Here is a 22,752-nt window from a genome sequence, read left to right on the forward strand (position 1 = left end):
CCACCTTAAATGAATATAAATTTTACGCTAAATACAACAACTTAATTATTGAATAAAACACTTTTCTCCCCTTTCAGTGGCTTCGTTTTTCTCCGATTGATTTGTCCTGCCATCCTGAACCCAAGGATGTTCAATATCATCTCAGGTGACTATGCACTTCAGACTTTGAATATGTGGTAGTGGTACAATACTTGAAATGGGTTACCTTAATATGTCACTGTGCTCACTATATCTTCCAGGCCAGACTATTGGCCATTCTTGCTGAATGTTTAATGTTGCTACATGGCTTTGAATACTGGCCGAAAAACTATTTTAATTGGCTAGATTGATCTTTTTGTTATCATTCTCATGGTTAAATTTCTAGTATACAGTAGAAGTAGATGATAAAATCTGTGTTTCTGGCTTAACCACTGTCTCATTTTAAGAGCCTGTAAAATATGCCCTGCTGTCTTAATGATATATTGTTCAGTCTGAACATGATTGGTCTAGTACAGGGGTCCTCAAACTTTATTGCACCGCAGCTCCCTTCTGACAACAAAAATTACTGCATGACCCAAGGAAGGGGGACCAAAGCCTGAGCCCTGTTGCCCCAGGTGGGTGGGCGAGGGGTGGGGGGCAAAGCCCAAGCCCAAGTCCCACTGCTCCAAAACCCAAGGCTTCAGCACCATGTAAGGGACCTGTAGCCTGAGCCCCGCCGCTGAGGGCTGAAGCTCTCGGCCTTTGGCTTCGGTGCCAAGCGGTGGAGCTTGGGCTTGGGCTTAGGCTTAGGCTGTGGGTGGTGGCAGTGCTTGGGCCCAGGCCCCAGCAAGTCTAAGATAGCCCTGGTGACCCCATTACAATTGGGTCACGACCCACTTTGGGGTCCCGACTCACAGTTTGAGAACCCCTGGTCTAGTAACAATCACAAATTACTTAAACTTTTGTTTTGCCTTCAAATAGTATTTGAATTTTGTTTCATAATTAAATGCCCAGAAACATAAAGTTGTCCGGAGTACCTCATTCCCTTCCAAAATGTGGAGAGTGAGTAAACTTACCCTTTGTATTTTCTGGCTTTTGGGGGTTGAGATATATGCCACCCCCAAGATGCAACCTTAATTCTGCCCTATTTGAGTGATGCCTCAGTCCACCAACAACATACATACTACAACTCTACACTCTTAAAAATGCTACAGAACATTTTAGAACAGAACATGTGAGTTGGCAAGGGCCCCTGTTCCTGGCTCACTCATAGGAAGAGGGTGCAGGGAGAAGTGTTCATTCCTGCCAGTCAGGGAACCCCCTGATCCTAGTGGCGGTCAGGGGAGGGATAGCTCAGTGGTTTGAGCATTGGCTCACTAAACCCAGGGTTGTGAGTTCAATCCTTGAGGGGGCCATTTAGGGAACTGGGGTAAAGATCTGTCTGGGGATTGGTCTTGCTTTGAGCAGAGGGTTGGACTAGATGACCTCTTGAGGTCCCTTCCAACCCGGATATTCTATTCTGTGACTCATTGTCTTCCACACCTAAACCACTCCCACCACATGCCTTCCCTCCCAATCTCCCTCTCCTATCACCCCGCTATTTATCTCAATCCCTTTTCTATTTACTGCAGCCCCAAATCCCTCTTCCTGTATTCTGTCCACACCTAATCCCTCCTTTCAACCTCCATGTGCCCTGCTCTGATATACACCCTTCATTCCCCTTCTCTACTCTAAACTCTCCTCCCACTCCATCCTTCACTCTGCTGCAGCAGCAGCAGCAGCAGCAGCAACAACAACAACAACAAAATAATTAATGTTATGAACAGTTCATGTTAGGATGATTGAATATCAGGAACTCTTAACCAAATGATCTAGTGACTTGCTTTCTTTTGATCACACTGTTCATGAAACATGATTGTTATGCTGACTGTCTTTCATCTTCCCTTGTTTAATCAATGCTAATTTTTTGATAGTATTTCTGAAGTAAAATGAGACTCTGCATATGGATTTTAGAGCAATTTAAAAACTAGAAATTTTGGTCTTGGGGCAAAACTTACAAAAAACAGAATGCAGGCAGAGAATAGGTAGTACTGTGCACTAGCTGAGAAAAAGGCCAACTGACTGAAATTGACTGTGGGACGATTAGAGCCGCATTTGAGCCCCAGGTAGAAAGCTACAAGGATTTCATTTTAAAATACAGGTTTTTTTAGGAAACAGTATATCAGGAATCCCTTGCTCAGGAGACCCCAAATTTGGACCACTCACACTTCACAGCACCCCCAGGATGTACTGCAAATTACATGACAATCTGAATAAGTATTGTCATGTAGAAGAGCCTTTAGAATAGTCCCATATAAACAAAGTGATAGTCAACTTTAATTGTAGCAGAGCTGGCTCTCTACTAATAATCATCTCCTGGTACTAACATTTTCACCGTGTCCCATTTCTGGCAATGGGATAGGCACAAAGAAATCCTAGCTGCTTGAGATGTATCTTCAGCACATGAATTCTTGCCTTTTGATTAACCTGTATATGTTTACTGTACGGATTTACAGATAAAACTTAAGTTGGTATATGATGTTTAGCTTGTGTTCCTTTTTCCATTGAAAGGAAATGGGCATGGTTAGTAATTTTTACTTTAAAATATATATTAGTAGCCAGAGTCACATAACACTGCAGAATCACTTGCATGTGGATATAAACTAAAGAGTTCCAGTGTCGTCATTCTCTTTAGGTATATTCTTGAACTGAAAAACATTCATTAATCTGATGATGAAGCATCATCCTGCTGTAAAGAAAACTTCCAATTTTTATGGAAGGTTTTTTGTTTTTTACTTAACTCACAAAGCCTTAATGTCCATCTCTAGCAGCCTTTTTAGAAACCACTACTTTTTCATTTGAGTATGTGAGGTGTGTATCCAAGGATGGTGGGATTTTCCTCCCACAGGTAGAAAAAACTATCCACTGTTGTAGGAAGTCTGGTGTGAAAATGCCAAATTGATTTCCTTTCTTGCCCCTGTTCCCATGCAATTCTGTTCGTAATAAAACTGCATCTTTATTTTGGTTGTAATACCAGGATTGCTGTTTGAGTATTGGATAGAAAATTAATATTTTGACGTAACTAATCATACAAGATTTTAATTGTAGTTTCAATTGAAATCAGCTGTGACATGTGTTTCTCTCAGATTCTCCTTCTTCCACTGCTGCAAGAACACTGACGCTGGTCGCCAAGTCTGTGCAGAACTTAGCAAATCTGGTTGAGTTTGGCGCTAAGGTGACTATGTATAGTTAAACTATAATTAAAGAATGTGAAATCTTTGCTATATATAGCGTAGGTCAAACAAATCCTAAAATCAATGATTATCCAATTAACCCCAGGTATAAAATATTTCAGATGTACAAAATCTTTGTTCCCAAAAGCAAGCAAATGCTTCCATTGAGATGATTTCAGAAGCAAATCAATTTCCCTCTTTCTTGTGCTGATTTTTTCAAAAAGCTTTGCTTGCATAGTGTATGCCAGAAGTGCTCACTACAAATCATAACTAAATTTAGGGGAAGCGAGTGCAAGTCTCCCTCTTGATATGTTTCGATCGTAAGTCCCATGAGCAGTGGAGTGTTTCATGTAAGCCTCTTATATTCATCTTTTGGTTGCTTCTTTTGGTTTCTGTTCCATAAACATTTCCTTTTTTAATTGTGCTAAGATCTACAGATACATTACAATTGTCCTTCCTTCTGCTTCTGGCTGGCGGGCAGGAGCAATCTTGTCAATCACTGGCAGCAGAGGAGTACTCTGCCTGCTGAAGTTTCCCTCAGTGGAGACCATTTCCACAACTAGGATAATTTAGCTCTGCTTTCGTAAGTTACAGATTGTGTTAACTATAGTTTGAGAAAAAGGCATGACAGCTTCTACTACAGAATGTGAGAAATTTTCCCTAATGAAAACAAACCCACGTCTTCGTATGGTAATTTCTATGTTTGCTCTGGATGTCAAATTGTCTCCAAGGCAAACTGGATCTTTGGACTTTATTACTCAAAGAAAGGAATTTTTCAGGTGAGAACAGAAATTTTCCTATACTTTATTGTGCTAAAGTCTATAGATCCATTACAATGGGATTTTCTCAGTAGTGTGCTTCAGGGTTGGGAAGTGGGATCATCTTTTGAATATGGACTTCCAAAATAGGTTATATTGTCCATCTCCCCTGGATACTAGGTCCGAGAAGCCTTCTGCAATAAATGCCATTGGCTAAAAGTATCAGAGGGGTAGCCGTGTTAGTCTGGATCTGTAAAAGCAGCAAAGAATCCTGTGGCACCTTATAGACTAACAGACGTTTTGGAGCATGAGCTTTTGTGGGTGAATACCCATTTCGTCAGATGCATATAATGGAAATTTCCAGGGGCAGGTATATCTGTGCAAGCAAGAAGCAGGCTAGAGATAATGAGGTTAGTTCAGTCAGGGAGGATGAGGCCCTCTTCTTGCAGCTGAGGTGTGAAAACCAAGGGAGGAGAAACTGGTTTTGTAGTTGGCAAGCCATTCACAATCTTTGTTTAATCCTGAGCTGATGGTGTCAGATTTGCAGATGAACTGAAGCTCAGCAGTTTCTCTTTGAAGTCTGGTCCTGACGTTTTTTTGCTGCAGGATGGCCACCTTAAGATCTGCTATTGTGTGGCCAGGGAGGTTGAAGTGTTCTCCTACAGGTTTTTGTATATTGCCATTCCTAATATCTGATTTGTGTCCATTTATCCTTTTCCGTAGCAACTGTCCAGTTTGGCCGATGTACATAGCAGAAGGGCATTGCTGGCATATAATGGCGTATATTACATTGGTGGACGTGCAGGTGAATGAACCGGTGATGGTGTGGCTGATCTGGTTAGGTCCTGTGATGGTGTCGCTGGTGTAGATATGTGGGCAGAGTTGGCATCGAGGTTTGTTGCATGGATTGGTTCCTGAGTTAGAGTTACTATGGTGCAGTGTGCAGTTACTGGTGAGAATATGCTTCAGGTTGGCAGGTTGTCTGTGGGCGAGGACTGGCCTGCCACCCAAGGCCTGTGAAAGTGTGGGATCATTGTCCAGGATGGGTTGTAGATCCCTGATGATGCGTTGGAGGGGTTTTAGCTGGGGACTGTATGTGATAGCCAGTGGAGTCCTGTTGGTTTCTTTCTTGGGTTTGTCTTGCAGTAGGAGGTTTCTGGGTACACATCTGGCTCTGTTGATCTGTTTCCTTATTTCCTCGTGCGGGTATTGTAGTTTTGAGAATGCTTGGTGGAGATTTTGTAGGTGTTGGTCTCTATCTGAAGGGTTAGAGCAGATGCGGTTGTACCTCAGTGCTTGGCTGAAAGGTTGGCTTGACCAATAAGTAGAACATTGGTGAATTTATTTGTTGATGGCCATGTAGCTGCCTAGCAGATCTCAACACAGGAGACATGCCTTCTCTGTCCAGAGATTGAGTGCTGAGAAAGACTGGCTTTTTATACTTGACAGAAGGAAAAATATTTCTTGAATTTACTTTGTAAATGAATGTAATGACAATTGTGAGGACTATTTGTCTGAATTAAAAGCACAATACTGAATCACCTCTAAGAAAGCTCCCGACTTCAAAACTCATCTGATTGGAGATAATAGCTATTGGAGGTTTTAATGTTAATGGATAGGAAGTATGATACCTCCTGCAGAGTTTCAGTCTGGACAGTTCTGTAATGAGAATGAGGTTCTAACATCATGCTCTGTGGCCTTGTAGGATTGTTGTCCTAAGGAAGCATTTAATGTTGGGATTTGTTTTACTTACACACACACACACACACACACACACACACACACACACACACACACACACACACACACACACACACACACACACACACACACACACACACACACACACACACACACACACACACCTTCCTTTTCTTGAGTGTGTATTATAATACAGTGACTTGACCTTTTTTCTTGGATACTTTCATATACAGTAATTCCTCGCTTAATGTTGTAGTTATGTTCCTAAAACATGCAACTTTAAGCAAAACGATGTTAAGTGAATCCAATTTCCCCATAAGAATTAATATAAATGGGAGGAGGGTAAGAGGGGTAGGTTCAAGGGAAGTTTTTTTCACCAGACAAAAGACTATATTTTATATATATATATATATATACACACACACACAGAGAATGTAAGTTTTAAACAAGCAGTTTAATACTGTACACAGCAATGATGATTGTGAGGCTTGGTTGAGGTGGTGAAGTCAGAGGGTGGGATATTTCCCAGGGAATGCTTCACTGGATAAATGAGGAACTAGCACTCGGCTGAGCCCTCAAGGGTTAATATGTTGTTAATGTAGCCTCACACTCTACAAGGCAGCACAAATGGAGGGAGGGGAGACAGATATACCTAGAGTTTAGTAAGGCATTTGATACGGTCTCGCATGTTATTCTTATAGATAAACTAGGAAAGTACAATTTAGATGGGGCTACTATAAGGTGGGTGCATAACTGGTTGGATAACCGTACTCAGAGAGTAGTTGTTAATGGCTCCCAATCCTGCTGGAAAGGTATAACAAGTGGGGTTCCTCAGGGGTCTGTTTTGGGACCGATTCTATTCAATATCTTCATCAACGATTTAGATGTTGGCATAGAAAGTACGCTTATTAAGTTTGCGGACGATACCAAACTGGGAGGGATTGCAACTGCTTTGGAGGACAAGGTCAAAATTCAAAATGATCTGGACAAATTGGAGAAATGGTCTGAGGTAAACAGGATGAAGTTCAATAAAGATAAATGCAAAGTGCTCCACTTAGGAAGGAACAATCAGTTTCACACATACAGAATGGGAAGAGACTGTCTAGGAAGGAGTATGGCAGAAAGAGATCTAGGGGTCATAGTGGACCACAAGCTTAATATGAGTCAACAGTGTGATACTGTTGCAAAAAAAGCAAATGTGATTCTGGGATGCATTAACAGGTGTGTTGTAAACAAGACACGAGAAGTCATTCTTCCGCTTTACTCTGCGCTGGTCAGGCCTCAGCTGGAGTATTGTGTCCAGTTCTGGGCACCGCATTTCAAGCAAGATGTGGAGAAATTGGAGAGGGTCCAGAGAAGAGCAACAAGAATGATTAAAGGTCTTGAGAACATGACCTATGAAGGAAGGCTGAAGGAATTGGGTTTGTTTAGTTTGGAAAAGAGAAGACTGAGAGGGGACATGATAGCAGTTTTCAGGTATCTAAAAGGGTGTCATCAGGAGGAGGGAGAAAACTTGTTCACCTTAGCCTCCAATGATAGAACAAGAAGCAATGGGCTTAAACTGCAGCAAGGGAGATTTAGGATGGACATTAGGAAAAAGTTCCTAACTGTCAGGGTAGTTAAACACTGGAATAAATTGCCTAGGGAGGTTGTGGAATCTCCATCTCTGGAGATATTTAAGAGTAGGTTAGATAAATGTCTATCAGGGATGGTCTAGACAATATTTGGTCCTGCCATGAGGGCAGGGGACTGGACTCGATGACCTCTCGAGGTCCCTTCCAGTACTAGAGTCTATGAGTCTATGAGCATAGCAGACAGAGAGAGACACCGTCTGTGTGACAAAGATACGCAGTGTCCCTTTAAGTATGCTTTTTTAAGTAGATCAGCAAGTTGAGACAGCTGCTGCTGCCAGAAAGCCTCCTCCCATGTGTCCCCCTGCTCTGTGGAGATGGGATAAGCGGAGGGCAGGGGGACATCCTGATATTAGCACCCCTTCCCTCCTCCCACAGCAAGCAGGAGGCTCCCAGGAGCAGTTCCAAAGCACAGGGCAGGAGAAGCACATGGCAGAGGGGGGAGGGACAGCTGAATTGCTGGCAGTTGATAGCCTGCTGTGCTGCTGCTGCACAGGGAACTTAGGGGAGTGGGGAGCTGTTAGTGGGGTTTCCGGTCCCTCCTTGTTACAAGCCCCCACCAGCTAGCTTCAATGGGCTGCTCTTTCTGCAAGCAGTGGACAAAGCAAGTGGCAGCCAAATAACGTTATAAGGGAGCATTGCACAACTTTGAATGAGCATCTTCTCTAATTGATCAGCAACGTAACAACAAAACAACGTTAATTGGGATGCCTTTAAGTGAGGAGTTACTGTACCCACCTCAAGGCCCTTCTGGAGGAATTAAAGGCCATGTTTCACGTGTTTAACACAGTAGCTAAACTGCGGACTTTGCATCAGCCAGTAGAATAGAATATGTTCTGCTGCTTTTTTTTTTTTTTTTTTTTTTTTAAGGTCAATGGGAGTGATATGTGCTTCATCCAGGTATCCATTTTGACTCTATCTGCAAAACCAGTCATCCACCCAGCATCAATTACAGACCCTTTTGAGATAGACCTGATTAACCTAGCACTGGACCTTCTGATGTCTGAGCGTCATAGCCTCTTCAGCTAGAAAGGCATAAAGAACATTACTTCTGTTTTCTCCTTCCTATCTTTGGCATGATACTGTAGAGCAGTAGAAAATGTGGGAGATCATATGGCAGGTACCTTGCCTAGCTTTATGAAAGAGGTCATTCACCATCTTGCATCCAAGGTCCTGACACGTGGAGAGGGCACAGTTTACTTTACAGGTGTTTTTAGGTGCAAAGAGGTCAATTGCCAGCCCACCAAATTGATTTATGAATGAGGGTACTTCTGGATACAGGTTCCACTCTGCTCAATCCAACTTCTGCCATATTAGCCTTAGGTTCATCTCCCCCTTGATGGGCAGTGCACACAGAGATAGGCAGCTTTCTTCTGGCCAGGACAAGATAATTTATTTTCATTTCTGGGGTAGGCCTATGATCCTGTTCTTCCAAGTTTATGACATGTTGACTGTCACAGTCAGAACAAATCTGTTATGCCTGAATGGAGCAGTGCTCCAAGACCTCAGTGAATCATTGTGTTCCAACTGATGGATGCTATGCACACTCTCTGGTACCTATTCTTAACTGGGACTTGAATGAGCCCCCTTCATTATCTCCAGTTGGCATATGAGGATCGCTTTGTGTGGTTCTCTAATAGGTGTCTGAGTTCAATTAAATTTGATTCTCTGCCTCAGTTGAGGGGGAGTGGAGAATATATAATGAGAATTGGCCTCCAGTGGGAACTTATTCAGATGTTTCAGAAAGAGCCCTGCTGTTTGTCTGAGGCCAGGAAGAGAATGTGGAACCAATTGCTTAGCTTTGATCTGACATGGATGATCGATAGAAATGTTGTGGCATTTCCCTGGGTTGCTTGAGATTGGGAATGGGACAAAAATCATCTTGTGACTCTTGCAGAACTCCATAATGTACCCACTTCTCAACAATGTCCAGTGACCTCATTTTGATCAAAGTTATAGGTAACCATTTTGCTCCCAAATTGAAAGCCCAGCTGGGGGGCCTAGCAACTGAGAGCAGCTACCATCTTCTCCTCAGCACACTTACCCTAGGTACCACTTGTGGAGTGATATTGACTCTTGTTTTACTTCAGGACTACTTCAACTTGTTATATGACCTGTATTCATTTCTATAGTATTGGCAAGAGCCAGGATTGTAAAGCAACTTTTCCAGTGATGCTGAATACATTCAGCTTTCCACAAAGTTTCCATTATATCACTAAGAGAGCTAGGAACTGATTTACATTATCGTCTGATTTCAGGGACCAGAACCCCACATACCTACATGAGGTAGATTGGTTATCCCACTCCCTTTTTCAGGTTGAAGCTGTTAGTCTATGAAATTTTTAAGACTGAGTGGAACCATGCTTATAGTATTGTCCATCCATGTTGTTGTTGTTCCTGAAAGCTTGGGAGGAACTTAGTGTATCAGATGATGGTTCTTTTGTTTGTTTGTTTTGTTTCCTGTTGGGTTTTGAGGCCACTTATTTTCATGCACAAAGAAGGGGCTGAAGTGATGCCTGCCTGTGAAGGAGCCACTCTGTCATGTAAAAACCTCCCCTCTGAGAAAAACTGAGTCTCTGAATACAGGGAAGATAGTCACTTTCACCTTTAATAGTGACACCAGGTTGAATGTGGATAGGTGTGCATTGAGGAACCTTCTGGCCTTATAAAATGGAGGCCAGGGGTATAGAACGGGGGAGGGGTGGGAAGGTCAGCCAAAAGGCTACTAATTGTCTGATTGTTTTTCTGCATGTGGGTTGCTGTCTCTCTTGTCATTGCACAGGTAGCTGCTGGAGGAGAAGGTAAAGCTAGTTGAAGCATAGTAACCTGCCGTAGAACCTGGGAAAAATATCATGGACCTAAGGGCATGGTGACCCACAGCAGCAGCTGGGAATAATAGCCCAATCATAGGCGTGCACACGGGGTGTGCTGGGTATTGCCAGGCACACCCTAATGCTCACAGGCTGGATCTGGCCCCTCAGAGCTTTGGATCCAGCCCACGGGATTTGCCCCCTGTGGTGCCACAGGCCCCACGCCGCTCTCAGAAGCTGGCAGCATGGCACCAAGTCTCTGGGGCCCACGGGATGTGGGGGCAGAGGGCTCTGTGCGTTGCTGCAGGCACTGCCCCTCGCAGCTCCCATTGTCCGGGAACTGCAGCCAATGGGAGCTTTGGGGGAGATACCTGGAGGCATGTCAAGGGCAGCACGCAGAGCTCTCCTCCCCTGTCTCCCCCGGGGCCGTGCAGGGACGCAGTGAGCGGCGCCAGGGCAGGCAGGCAGGGAGTGCGCTGCTGCAGGTAAGCGGTGTTGGGCCGGAGCCCGAACCCCTCCTGCATCCCAACCCCTTGCCCTGATCCCCCTGCCTGCACCCTGCAACCCTCACCCCTCCTGCACCCTAACTCCCTGCCCTAAGCCCCCTGCCTGCACCTCACACCCCAACCCCCTGTCCTGAGCCCCCGGCCACACCCCTCCTGCACCCCACACCCTCCCTGCACCCCAACTCCCTGTCCTGAGCCCCTGCCACACCCCTCCTGCACCCCAACTCCCTGCCCTAAACCTCCTGCCTGCACCTTGCACCCCCCTGCACTCCAGCCCCCTGCCCTGAACCCCCTGCCTGCACCTCACACCCCAACCCCCCACTGCACCCTGCGCCCCAACTTGCTGCCTTAAACCCCCTGCCTGTACCTTGCACCCCTCCTGCACCCCAACCCCCTGCCTGCACCTCGCACATCTCCTGCACCCCAAATCCCTGTCCTGAGCCTCCTGCCACAACCCTCCTGCACCCCAACCCCCGCACCCCTCCTGCACTCCAACCCCCTGCACCCCGCACCCCTCCTGCACCCCAGCCCCCTGCCCTGAGCCCCCTGCCTGCACCTCACACCCCTCCTGCACCCCAACCCCCTTTCCTGAGCCCCTTCCTGCACACCACACTGCCTCCCACACCCTGCCCTCCATCCCGCACCCCAACCTTTATTATGTTTGCCTTTAAAAAAATAAATAAAATTCCCTGGGTGCACACCCCAGTGAAATGTGCTATGCACACCTATGAGCCCAGTAGTTAGAGTATGGCAACTTGCAGTGGTATCAACAGCCGAATAGTTCATTTATCTTTTAGATGTGGCAGAAAATCCCAATCCCTCTATTGTATCTTTCCAGGGAGCATGAGGACTGGCTTGCTGAGGCTGCTCCTGCATCTTACTCAGCAGAGTCAGCCTCACTAACATACCTAGCTCCTTTTCTGCCAGGGCATGAGACTAAGTGACCCTGTCCAGAGTGGGCTGAAGGTTGGAGTAAATTGGACAGAGCCATCTGAGCTCCTCAGTGAGACACTCGAGAACGGGATGAAGCAGGAAATACAAAGCTTTCTTTTTTGCCTTTGGCTTTCATGTGCCGAAGGCAGCACGCGAGCTGATTTTCAGTGGCACTCACACTGCCCAGGTCCTGGCCACCGGTCCAGGGGAGCTCTACATTTTAATTTAATTTAAATGAAGCTTCTTAAATGTTTTTAAAACCTTATTTACTTTACATACAGCAATAGTTTAGTTATATATTATAGACTTAAGAAAGAGACCTTCTAAAAATGTTAAAATGTATTACTGGCACGTGAAACCTTAAATTAGAGTGAATAAGTGAAGACTCGGCACACCACTTCTGAAAGGTTGCCGACCCCTACCCTAGAAGGACTAGCCACTGCAAAAGCCACTGAGGGGACAATCTCTCCAAAAGCAAATGCAAGCCTGGAACGCAGCTGAGAATTAGACATATTATTGAGCTAAATCATTAGTCACTTTCAGTAAAGTTCGGAATTTCTCTCAGGAAAGCTCTGCAGCAGAGAGATCTGGCTGAGTTTCTGGGGGCGCCAGAAACAATAGAGGAATCTTCAAGGGATGGAAGAGTCTCCTGTTGCCAGCAACTGACCATTCTGATTCAATTCTCAAACTGCAAATGGTCTGAAATACTATTGTAATGGATCTGTGGACCTTAACATGTTAAAGGATGATTTCAAGCAGTTTTGACCTTTTTAATACACCCTTGTTTTAACACAAAAAAGTAATCTGAAATTTAACCATTATTAAAAGGACAAAAACAATATATTTAGTCCCCAGATACAAAACATTTCTTATTGCTGTTGTGTTTTGTAGGTATTGCCTGAAACATGTTTCAGAACTGAATAATTCCAAACATATAGCACAGCCAGCATATATCTACAGGCAAACTCTGTGAATACATCTGGAGTGCAAAAACTGCAACAGCAAATTAACGTTATTTAATGTTGTTCAGACCTGAGTAGCAACTAGAGAACTGAAGGCACCAATAGGAAGTGAACCCAACCCATTCTGAAATTATATGCAAAGTCATAGGGGTCCACAAACTATTGAATGTTTATTGTAAGTAGCTATATGTGATTAAATTGGTATCTATTTATTCTAATCATACTTTTTAAATTTTAGGAGCCTTACATGGAGGGAGTAAATCCATTTATCAAGAGTAACAAACATCGCATGATCATGTTTTTAGATGAACTTGGGGTAAGACTGTTATAAATTTTACAATCTAAGCTAGAAGTTATATAGATTTATACATATCAAAGAATAATGTAATAACAAATCTTAAAGGTTCTCATTAAATACCTCTAAAATCCAGCAACTTGTGAGTATTGTCTCAAATGCCCCAGTTAAAGGGTATATTGTTAACTTAAAACTTATTTTTAAGGTCTCAGTATTCAGAGACCAGGCAGATCACTGATCTGATCTTAATGTGCAAAGATTAACCAAAAACATCATCTTGCAAAACAATATTTTAAAAAAAAAATACTCTTACTCTTACCTGTAGGCTTACTCTTACTAGTAGGCTGGCAACATACCTCCATTGTGGAGGTTAGCAAATTTGACCTTAATAAAAGAAAAAAAAAAAAAGAATTTTAAGTTAGTAAGGTGCTGAATGCTTGTCTTAACCTGGCTATTTAAGACGATCAATGCATTATTCTAAATTGTCAGGGTTTAAAGAAAATTGAGATTTACAACAGATCACTTTAAATCAAACAATGTAACGCAATACCATGCAAATGCTATAACAAGAGTAGCAATGCGTATAAGACGTTACTCTTCAGGAATCTCAGTTTTGATTGATTCAGAAAAGCATGAAAATTTGTGCCTAAGTGCTTTGCTGAATAGAGATGCTATCGTGAATTGGAGCCTAAATAAGTAACTTTGGAAGATACTTTTTACTATTTTTTGATATAGTCAATCAAAATTGCTGTTTACAAGGGATACTCAGTCACTGATTTATTGTTTTAATGGTATTAATTACTGTATACCTAGTCCACCACTGCATTCATTAACTTGCCAGTTAATTTCTACTCTGCCATTTTTGCTGTTGCTATCTTCGAATATAGAAAATTAAATGAATGGATGCATCATCTCTAGCTTCAGGGGAAGAGGTAGAGAGCATGAAAATGCCACCAAGAGAATCCCTTGCTAGCCAATTCAAAGAGGTAGCATAGATGGCAACACCAGATCATTTTCCTTTCAACTGAAAGAGAAATTGGTGCATTAGTGATCAGCAACACTGAAGTGGCCATTCCAATTAAGTACAGGGGATGCAATGTAGGAGTAGGCTCTAACTACATTCAAGTATCTTTTTAAGAGCTAAATAATATTGGTGGAGTGGGGGCAAATAATTTGGTATCAGAGCATGAGTAGAAAGCTTGGCTGACTGAGAATAATGTGATGAATGTTATGATGTAACTGCCTGCGGTATTGAAAGTAATGTGTTGCACAATACAGTTGATTAGTGGAGAGAAGTGTAATGGAACATACTTGGTTATTTTATGAAGTTTTGAACTCTAAACATACTTTTATAATTCTTGTTAAAGAATGTACCTGAACTTCCAGACACTACAGAGCATTCTAGAACTGACTTGTCTCGTGATCTAGCAGCCTTACATGAGATTTGTGTGGCACATTCAGATGAGCTTCGGACGCTCAGTAATGAGCGAGGCGTAATGCAGGTAAGAGCTGTTATAGCAGAAAACCCCCATCTCAGATAGTTGACATTTTTTACACTAAGCACTGATGCAAATTTCATAATACTTGTTTGATACTTCTGTACTAAGGAGTTAAGATAAATAGCTTCAGATAGGTTACTTCATCAGTATAATGTTATGAGGATGAGATAGTTCTAAAGGTAAATATTATTCTGTTCATAAGTTTCTCACTCAAAATGGCTAGCAGTGCTCTGTAGCAAAACCAAAAAGCCTTTTAAGTGCCTGGAGGAGGCTTGCTTACCAGAAACCAGTTTTCCCTCTCTTGATAGGTTCTGTGGGCTACTAGTGCGGTATATGCTTTTTTCTATTTAGAAAAATGAATGTTGTTTGTTATCTTTTCAACCGCTATTTCATTTCAGTTTCTTGGTTTGTATTAACTTTAAAAGTAAAAGTTGCAAGCTTTTCTTTTCCAGTAAGAAAACTCTGTGGACCTTCAATAATTGTTCTGTGTAAACTTTATAATATAATATACATTATAATAATTAGGGCTGTTGATTAATCCCAGTTAACTCATGCGATTAACTCAAAAAATTAATTACTATTTAAAAAATCGCAGTTTTAATCAGGCTGTTAAACAATAGAATACCAATTGAAATTTATTAAATATTTTGGATGTTTTTCTACATTTTCAAATATATTGTATTCTGTTTTGTAATTAAAATCAAAGTATATATTTTTATTACAAATATTTGCACTGTAAAAATGATAAAACAAATAGTATTTTAAATTCACCTCATACAAATACTGTAGTGCAATCTTTGTCGTGAAAGTGCAATTTACAAATGTAGATTTGTTTTGTTACATAACTGCACTCAAAAACAAAACAGTTTAAAACTTCAGAGCCTACAAGTCCACTCAGTCCTACTTCTTGTTCAGCCAATCACTAATACAAAGAAGTTTGTTTACATTTTCAGGAGATAATGCTGCCTCTTATTATTTACGTCACCAGAAAGTGAGAACAGGCATTTGCATGGCACTTTGTAGGTATTTACATGCCAGATATGCTAAACATTTGTATGCTGCTTCGTGCTTCAGCCACCATTCCAGAGGCCATGCTTCCATGCTGATGGCGTTCATTAAAGAAATTATGCGTTAATTAAATTTGTGACTGAATCCTAGGGGGGAGAATTGTATGTCCCCTGCTCTATTTGAGACGCATTTTGCCGTATATTTCATGTTATAGCAGTCTTGGATGATGACCCAGCACATGTTGTTCATTTTAAGAACTCTTTCACTGCAGATTTCACAAAATGCAAAAAAAGGTACTAATGTGAGATTTCTAGAGATAGCTACAGCCAAGGTTTAAGAATCTGAAGTGTCTTCCAAAATCTGAGAGGGATGAGGTGTGGATCATGCTTTCAGAATTCTTAAAAGAGCAATACTCCAATGCGGAAACTACAGAACCCAAACCACCAAAAAATAAAAGCAGCCTTCTGCTGGTGGCATCTGACTCAGATAAAGAAAATGAACACTGCTTTGTGTGCACTGCTTTGAATTGTTATCGAGCAGAACCCCTCAATAGCATTGACTCATGTCCCTTGGAATGGTGGTTGAAGCATGAAGGGACGTATTAATTTTTAGCGCATCTGCCATGTGAATATCTTGCGACGCTGGCTACAACAGTGCCACGAGAATGCCTGTTCTCACTTTCAGGTGACATTGTAAGCAAGAAGCGGGCAGCATTATCTCCTGCAAATGTAAACAAACTTGTTTGTCTGAGTGATTGGTTGAATAAGAAGTAGGACTGAGTGGACTTGAAGGCTCTAAAATTTTACATTGTTTGTTTTGGTTTCGAATGCAAGTTTTTTTGTACATAATTCCACATTTGTAAATTCAACTTTTGTGATCGAGATTGCACTACTCTACTTGTATTAGGTGAATTGAAAAATATAATTTCTTTTGTTTTTTACAGTGCAAATACTTGTAATAAAAATAAATATAAAGCGAGCACTGTACACTTCGTATTCTGTGTTGTAATTGAAATCAATATATTTGAAAATGTAGAAAACATCCAAAAATATTTAAATGGTATTCTATTATTAATGTATGATTAATTGCGATTAATTTTTTTTATCGCTTGACAGCCCTAATATAATATAATTATAATATTCATTTTAACTTTCACTGCCCTGAGCCATCTCAAATTTCCACAGATAACAAGCAGTATTCGTCTTTGGACTACTAACTTCAAAGAGCAGTCTTTTTATTGTTAGATTTCCCTCACTAGGCAATTCTAGTTACTACACTGTATGAAACAAGTATTGCTGGCTGCTATAGTGGAGTGTACAGAAAAGTGTAATTTAATTAGTCCGAGTACTGCCTTCTCATGCCCTATATAAGCTGTTTGTGAAAGACAACTGGAAAATACTTCACTTCCATGTCACCAGTTCAAATCCAGTCCAGGTTAAAACCAAATTTCAGTGGCCTATGAGAGAAGTCACTCAGTCAATCCACTATATTGACTAACTTGTATAGCCAGCTGTGACCAGGGTCCGAAGGAGTGAAGCTGAAGTTACAAAGCTGCAAAGAATGGGGCAGACAATCCCCAAAGCTGGTGAATATTTCAAATCTTAGATTTACCAAACCAGCTAAAAACAGCTTCTATAATACCTTACTGGTTACCCAGAAGCCAACAACACAGTTCCCTTAAAGCAACCCAGCCTTAGGCCTCCACCCAGACACCTAAGTCAAATATGATGAGAATTACTGAAAATCTTACTAATCATATAAGAAAGTTTACCAATCCCAAAGGATTGGACACATTATCTCCCAGATTAATGAATACTTCAGATCTTACCCAAATACATGCTTACAGCCAATTCTTATTAACTAAACTAACATTTATTAATAAAGAGAAGAGAGAATATTGGCTAAAAGATCAATATATATACAGACATGAGTACAGTTCTGAGATCAGATTCATAGCAGAGATGGTGAGCTTTGTAGTTGCAAAGAGTTCTTTCAGAATTAGTCCATAGGTTATAGTCCAGTGGCCATATTCAGGGTGATCCAAATAGGACTGGAGGTCTCAGTCTTATTACTTAAGCTTCCCCTGCATGAAGCATCAGGCTCCAAAGGAGCCTCCTATTAACCGGCTCGTATTAACCCAGCTGAAATTATATTAAGGTGCTAACAATTATTACAATGATAATCATCAGTGATAGTCTTGACAAAGAAGGAAAAGACAAGGGGCAAACCAGTAAGGCGGGATAGGGGAAGCTTTCATTAAAATGGTGTTGGGGTATGTGTGTGTGGCTATGGACAAGGCTGTCAGTTTGACATCTGTTCTAGAACACTACTTTAAGCAGCATAAAATAAACTAAAACACCTTTTTGGAGAGAATCTGAAGTATTTGAGAGTTGTGGATGTGCTATCATAGCTTCTTTGATGTGTGTATTCCTGGAAGTGAAATTTAGTTCCTTTAAGGAAAATTTTCTAAACCTCTATTTCTGGTGGGGAAGGAAAAGACCTGGCAGTTGAGAACCACAGCATGAGGCAGTTTTGAGAACCTTTCAGTTAAGTGCTACAGACCACTGTCTGCCACAGGAACCTACAATTCTGCCCTGAAAAGTGAATATATAAAAATTGCACCTTTTCTGCATAACTGCATAACTTGAATCTGGTTATTTTAGTAACTAAATTCAGTCTTTACTTCTGGTAACCCTATGGAGCCAACCCCCAAAAGAGTAAACTGTATTCTATCCTTTATGTGCATTGTCAATAGACTTGTTTCAGTTGTCTGTCCAAATTCTGTTCTTACCTGGGAGGTAACTAAGAACTCATCTTGGTGTAAAGAATCCTTTTCACTGATGTTTGAGAAGGAGAGAACTCAACTTGACTTTTATATCCCAGCTTCAGTTTGTAGGTTTAAAAAAAAAAATTAAATTTAGACCTTTGGTGTATTTCTCTCTCTACATCAAATGTTATTTTTACAGTCACTTTTCAGATCAGAGCATTGCTTTAAAGAACAAGGAGTCAGATCAGTTCTTTCATTTTACTTTAACTGTATAATAGAAAGCTGTGCACACTAATGTATACAAGCTAGTCTCATGAAGAAGTTTACACAGAAATGTATCTAGAAAATTTTGTTTCCTGATGTGGTATTTTCCTAATGATTTGTGCATAATATTACTCTTACTGACTTTCTTTCTACAGCATGTCCTAAAGAAACTTCTAGCTATTACAGAACTGCTTCAGCAAAAGCAAAATCAGTATTCAGTGTCTAATAACATCAGGTAGCAGCCTTCTACCTAGACTTCTGCATGGATCCAGCATGCCCAACACGGCAACTCACATCACTATCACTTCCTTCTTGCTCTTGCCAAAAATAGCACACCTTTGTCACATTCCCAGTGATGTGAGAACTATGCAAAAAGAAAACAAAGATTCTGTTGGTGAATATTTCTACCAGCAGCTTTTTAAGCTATCTGTGCAGAATGTTTGCACTTTTTTCCACACGGAACCAATTTTCACAACCTCTGAGCCTTGGTGTACAGATCACCTTCCACAAAGAAAATGCTGTGACTGTGTCTTGAACTTTAAAAGTTATTTTCAACACCTTGCCAAAGTTTTGCTGTCTGTTGGAAAAGAATTTATAGTCAACTGACAAGGAACGAAACACGTTATTTTGACAGCTAAGTATAACTGGATTGAAAACGTTTCTTACTGTAATTTGGTTACAATTATGACTTTGACTGTTCAACCACTTTAATTTGTATTTACAGTTTCAAGAATTTGACATTATCGTAGGAACAATCTTTTGCTGTACACTTTTTATACCATGCTGTTTCTCTTGCTGGAATTATGTTGAAAGAGAATATGCAGAATGGGTCTCGTCAGCTTTATTTTTTAATGTGCCACTGATTCTGTCTGTTTGAATAATTCTTCCATCAAGGATTGTCTATCCAGATAAATCACAATGCTTTTGTAAAATGTTTACAACAGTAAATAATTTTAACTCAATAAATTTATTGATCATTGTATCAGACATGCATGCATTCATTAAACCATTTTATAAAGTATAGCGTGGTTGGAGTGTTGTGTAATGTAAGTCAGACGTGATTTCTATAACTGTTGGAAAATACTTTTGTGTTCAAAAATCAGTTTTTAAAATAAAATCAATTTGCAGTTAGAATCTCTATGAAAACTGGATAAATTTGTTGAATTTTTGAAGTTTTAAGTTTTGTAAACTTATTCTTTGTAATCTACTCACATGCAGATCAAACCTTCAGAGTGAACATTTCAAATGCATCTTGCCTATTTTTTGGCAGGGGACCTCAAAATAGCAGCTGTTGTTTCATACTCTCCTCTGATATACAGACACAAAAGGATAAGTGGGAGTTTCGATGTACAACTCAGTTTCAGTGTTTTTGCTTACGGTTTTTTTTTAATTAGGGCTTTCGATTAATCTCCGTTAACTCACGTGATTAACTCGAATTAATCTTGATTAAAAAAATCAATCACGATTAAAAGCAGTTTTAATCATACCGTTAAGCAATAGAATACCAATTGAAATGTATTAAATATTTTTGGATGTTTTTCTACATTTTCAAATATATTGATTTCAATTACAAGACAGAATATAAAGTGTACAGTGCTCACTTTATATTATTATTTATCACAAATACTTGCACTGTACAAATGATAAAAGAAATAGTATTTTGCAGTTCACCTCATTGAATCACCGTAGTACAATCTCTTTATTGTGAAAGTGCAACTTATAAATATAGATTTTTTTTGTTACATAACTGCACTCAAAAACAAAACAATGTAAATTTTTAGAGTTTACAAATCCACTCAATCCTACTTCTTGTTCAGCCAATCACTAAGGCAAAAAAGTATGTTTACATTTATGGGAGATAATGCTGCCTGCTTCTTATTTACAATGTCACCTGAAAGTGAGAACAGGCGTTCCCATGGCACTTTTGTAGCCAGCATTGCAAGATATTTACATTCCAGGCACGCTGAACATTTGCATCATAGGTGCCGACTTCCCCTCTGCCTGGTGGGTGCTTGACCGTGGCCTCTCCCTGCCCCACCCCCATTCCATCCCTTCCCGAAAGTCCATGCCCCAGCCTGCCTTTTCCCAGCCCTGCCCCCATTCCACCCCCTTCCCCCAAGTCCCCACCCTGCCTCTTCTCCAGCTCCACCCCTGAGCGTGCCTCCTTCCCCTCCCTCCCAGAAAGTCCTAAGTGCTGCCAAAAAGCTGTTAGGTGGCGGGGGGGGGGGGGCAGGACGCGCTGGGAGGGAGGAGGAGGAGTGGGGACAGGGTGAGCTGGAGGAGTGGAAGAGGAGGAGGGAGCTTGGCTGCCAGTGGGAGCGGAGCACCCGCTAATTTTCCCCCTAGGTGCTCTAGCCCCAGAGCACCCTCGGAGTCGCCTTCTATGATTCGCATGCCCCTTCATGCTTCAGCTACCATTCCAGAGGACACGCTTCCAGGTTGATGACATTTGCTAAAAGATGTTAATTACACTTGTGACTGAACTCCTTAGGGGAGAGTTGTATGTCTCCTGCTCTGTGTTTTACCCGCATTCTGCCATATATTTCATGTTATAAAAGTCTCAGATGATGACCTAGCACATGTTGTTCATTAAAAACACTTTCACTGCAGATTTTACAAACTGCAAAGAAGTTACCAATGTGAGATTTCTAAAAATAGCTACAGCACTTGTCCCAAGGTTTAAGAATCTGAAGTGCCTTCCAAAATCTGAGAGGGACAAGGTGTGGAGCATGCTTTCAGAAGTCTTAAAAGAGCAACATTCCAATACAGAAATTATAGAACCCAAACCACCAAAAAAGAAAATCAACCTTGCTGGTGGCATCTGACTCAGATAATGAAAATGAACATATATCGGTCTGCACTGCTTTGGATCATTATCAAGCAGAACCCATCAGTAGCAAAGACGTGTCTCTTCTGGAATGATGGTTGAAGCACGAAGGGACATATGAATCTTTTAGTGCATCTGGCACATAAATATCTTGCAACGTCAGCTACAACAGTGCCATGTGAACACTTATTCTCACTTCCAGGTGACATTGTAAACAAGAAGCGGGCAGCATTATTTCCTGCACATGTAAACAAAATTTTCTCTGATCAATTGGCTGAACAAGAACTAGGACTGAATGGACTTTTAGACTGTAAAGTTAGACATTTTATTTTTGAAGCAGTTATTTTTTGTACATAATTATATATTTGTAAGTTCAACTTTGATAGAGATTGCACTACAGCACTTGTATTAACTGAATTGAAAAATACTTTTTATTTTTACACTACAAATATTTATAATAAAAAATAAATATAAAGTGAGCACTGTGCACTTCCCATTCTGTGTTGAAATTGAAATCAATATATTTGAAAATATGGAAAACATCCAAAATATTTAAATAAATGGTATTCTATTATTGATTAACAGCATGATCAATCATGTGATTTAATTTTTTTATACTTTTGAGAATTCTTCATGTTGAAACTAAGTACGAAATATCTCCCTATAATGCAACAAAAATTGATATTTCCAGTATTTGTATTCAAGACTTTTCTGATTTTTTAAAAATTCAATAGTCCTCTGTGCTGAGTCTTGAGATGCATTGACAGACCCAATTCATCGGAAAGATGGTCAAACATCACTGGACTTGGCAACATTTTTTTTTATAATTTTGACTTTATTTTTAAGCATATTTTATGTATTTATCTATGCAAGTGTTCACAATTGAGGGAAGTCATGGGAATGTCAGATAATTAAGTAATGACAGTGAGATTCAAAAATTTAAAGCCTTAACTATTAAAACATAAAGTGTCAACCTCACATGGCAAACTATATAAAGTAAATATCCTTAAATCAAACTTTACCTTCTCAAGCAGCGTTTTTCTTTCTTAAATTTTGATTATCATCATTGGAAATTTTTTTCAATCTGTGTATGGTGAAATTGATGTTAACTGACATTTATCGCTAAAAATGTAATCCTTCCAAGTCTAGTTATAACAACATTATTCCAGAATGAGGAAGCGGGAAGACTGGCGAGGGAGTTGGAGAGAAGAGGAAACAGATGGGTAGAGGGATGGTAGCAGTGTTATGAAAAACTGGTAGAGCTACTGGATGCTGCCATTTCCCCTTTCATTTTGGAGGGGTAGAGGACATCAGTATGGTAGGAGGGACTCAGCAGATTAAGCCAAATAACTGGAGTACCTACAGCAGAAGCTCTTCTTATAGGACAGGAGCAAGTTGGACAGCTTCAGAGAATAAATCATGAAGGTAAATAGGGATGTGTGGCCTTAAAACAATATTCTAGTGAAAAATTAGCTTAATCTGCATGTACAAGTAAGAAAGCATGTACCAGTATCTGAGTAGGTAAAATTGGAGAACTTTTTTGTGAGTATGGACTTTCAGT

At 40.7% G+C, this 22,752-nt stretch overlaps 1 protein-coding gene across 2 annotated transcripts in view; it reads left to right on the plus strand.

The window, feature by feature from the left end:
- The window catches only part of RASA1 (RAS p21 protein activator 1), a 126,848-nt gene extending 107,463 nt beyond the window's left edge, over nt 1–19,385 (plus strand). The window contains exons 21-25 of one of the 2 annotated variants that reach the window (XM_050944811.1): nt 78–145; nt 3,144–3,232; nt 12,770–12,847; nt 14,194–14,328; nt 18,520–19,385. In XM_050944811.1, coding sequence (XP_050800768.1) covers nt 78–145; nt 3,144–3,232; nt 12,770–12,847; nt 14,194–14,328; nt 18,520–18,603 — 454 coding nt within the window. In that variant the 3' untranslated portion in view covers nt 18,604–19,385. Of the gene's footprint in view, nt 1–77; nt 146–3,143; nt 3,233–12,769; nt 12,848–14,193; nt 14,329–18,519 lie in introns of those variants that run through there. The other variant, XM_050944812.1, reaches the window with a different exon arrangement.
- Nucleotides 19,386–22,752: the final 3,367 nt, after the last annotated feature.

This window comes from Gopherus flavomarginatus, chromosome 3 (genome assembly GCF_025201925.1).
Source record: "Gopherus flavomarginatus isolate rGopFla2 chromosome 3, rGopFla2.mat.asm, whole genome shotgun sequence".
Taxonomy (NCBI): Eukaryota; Metazoa; Chordata; order Testudines; family Testudinidae; genus Gopherus; species Gopherus flavomarginatus.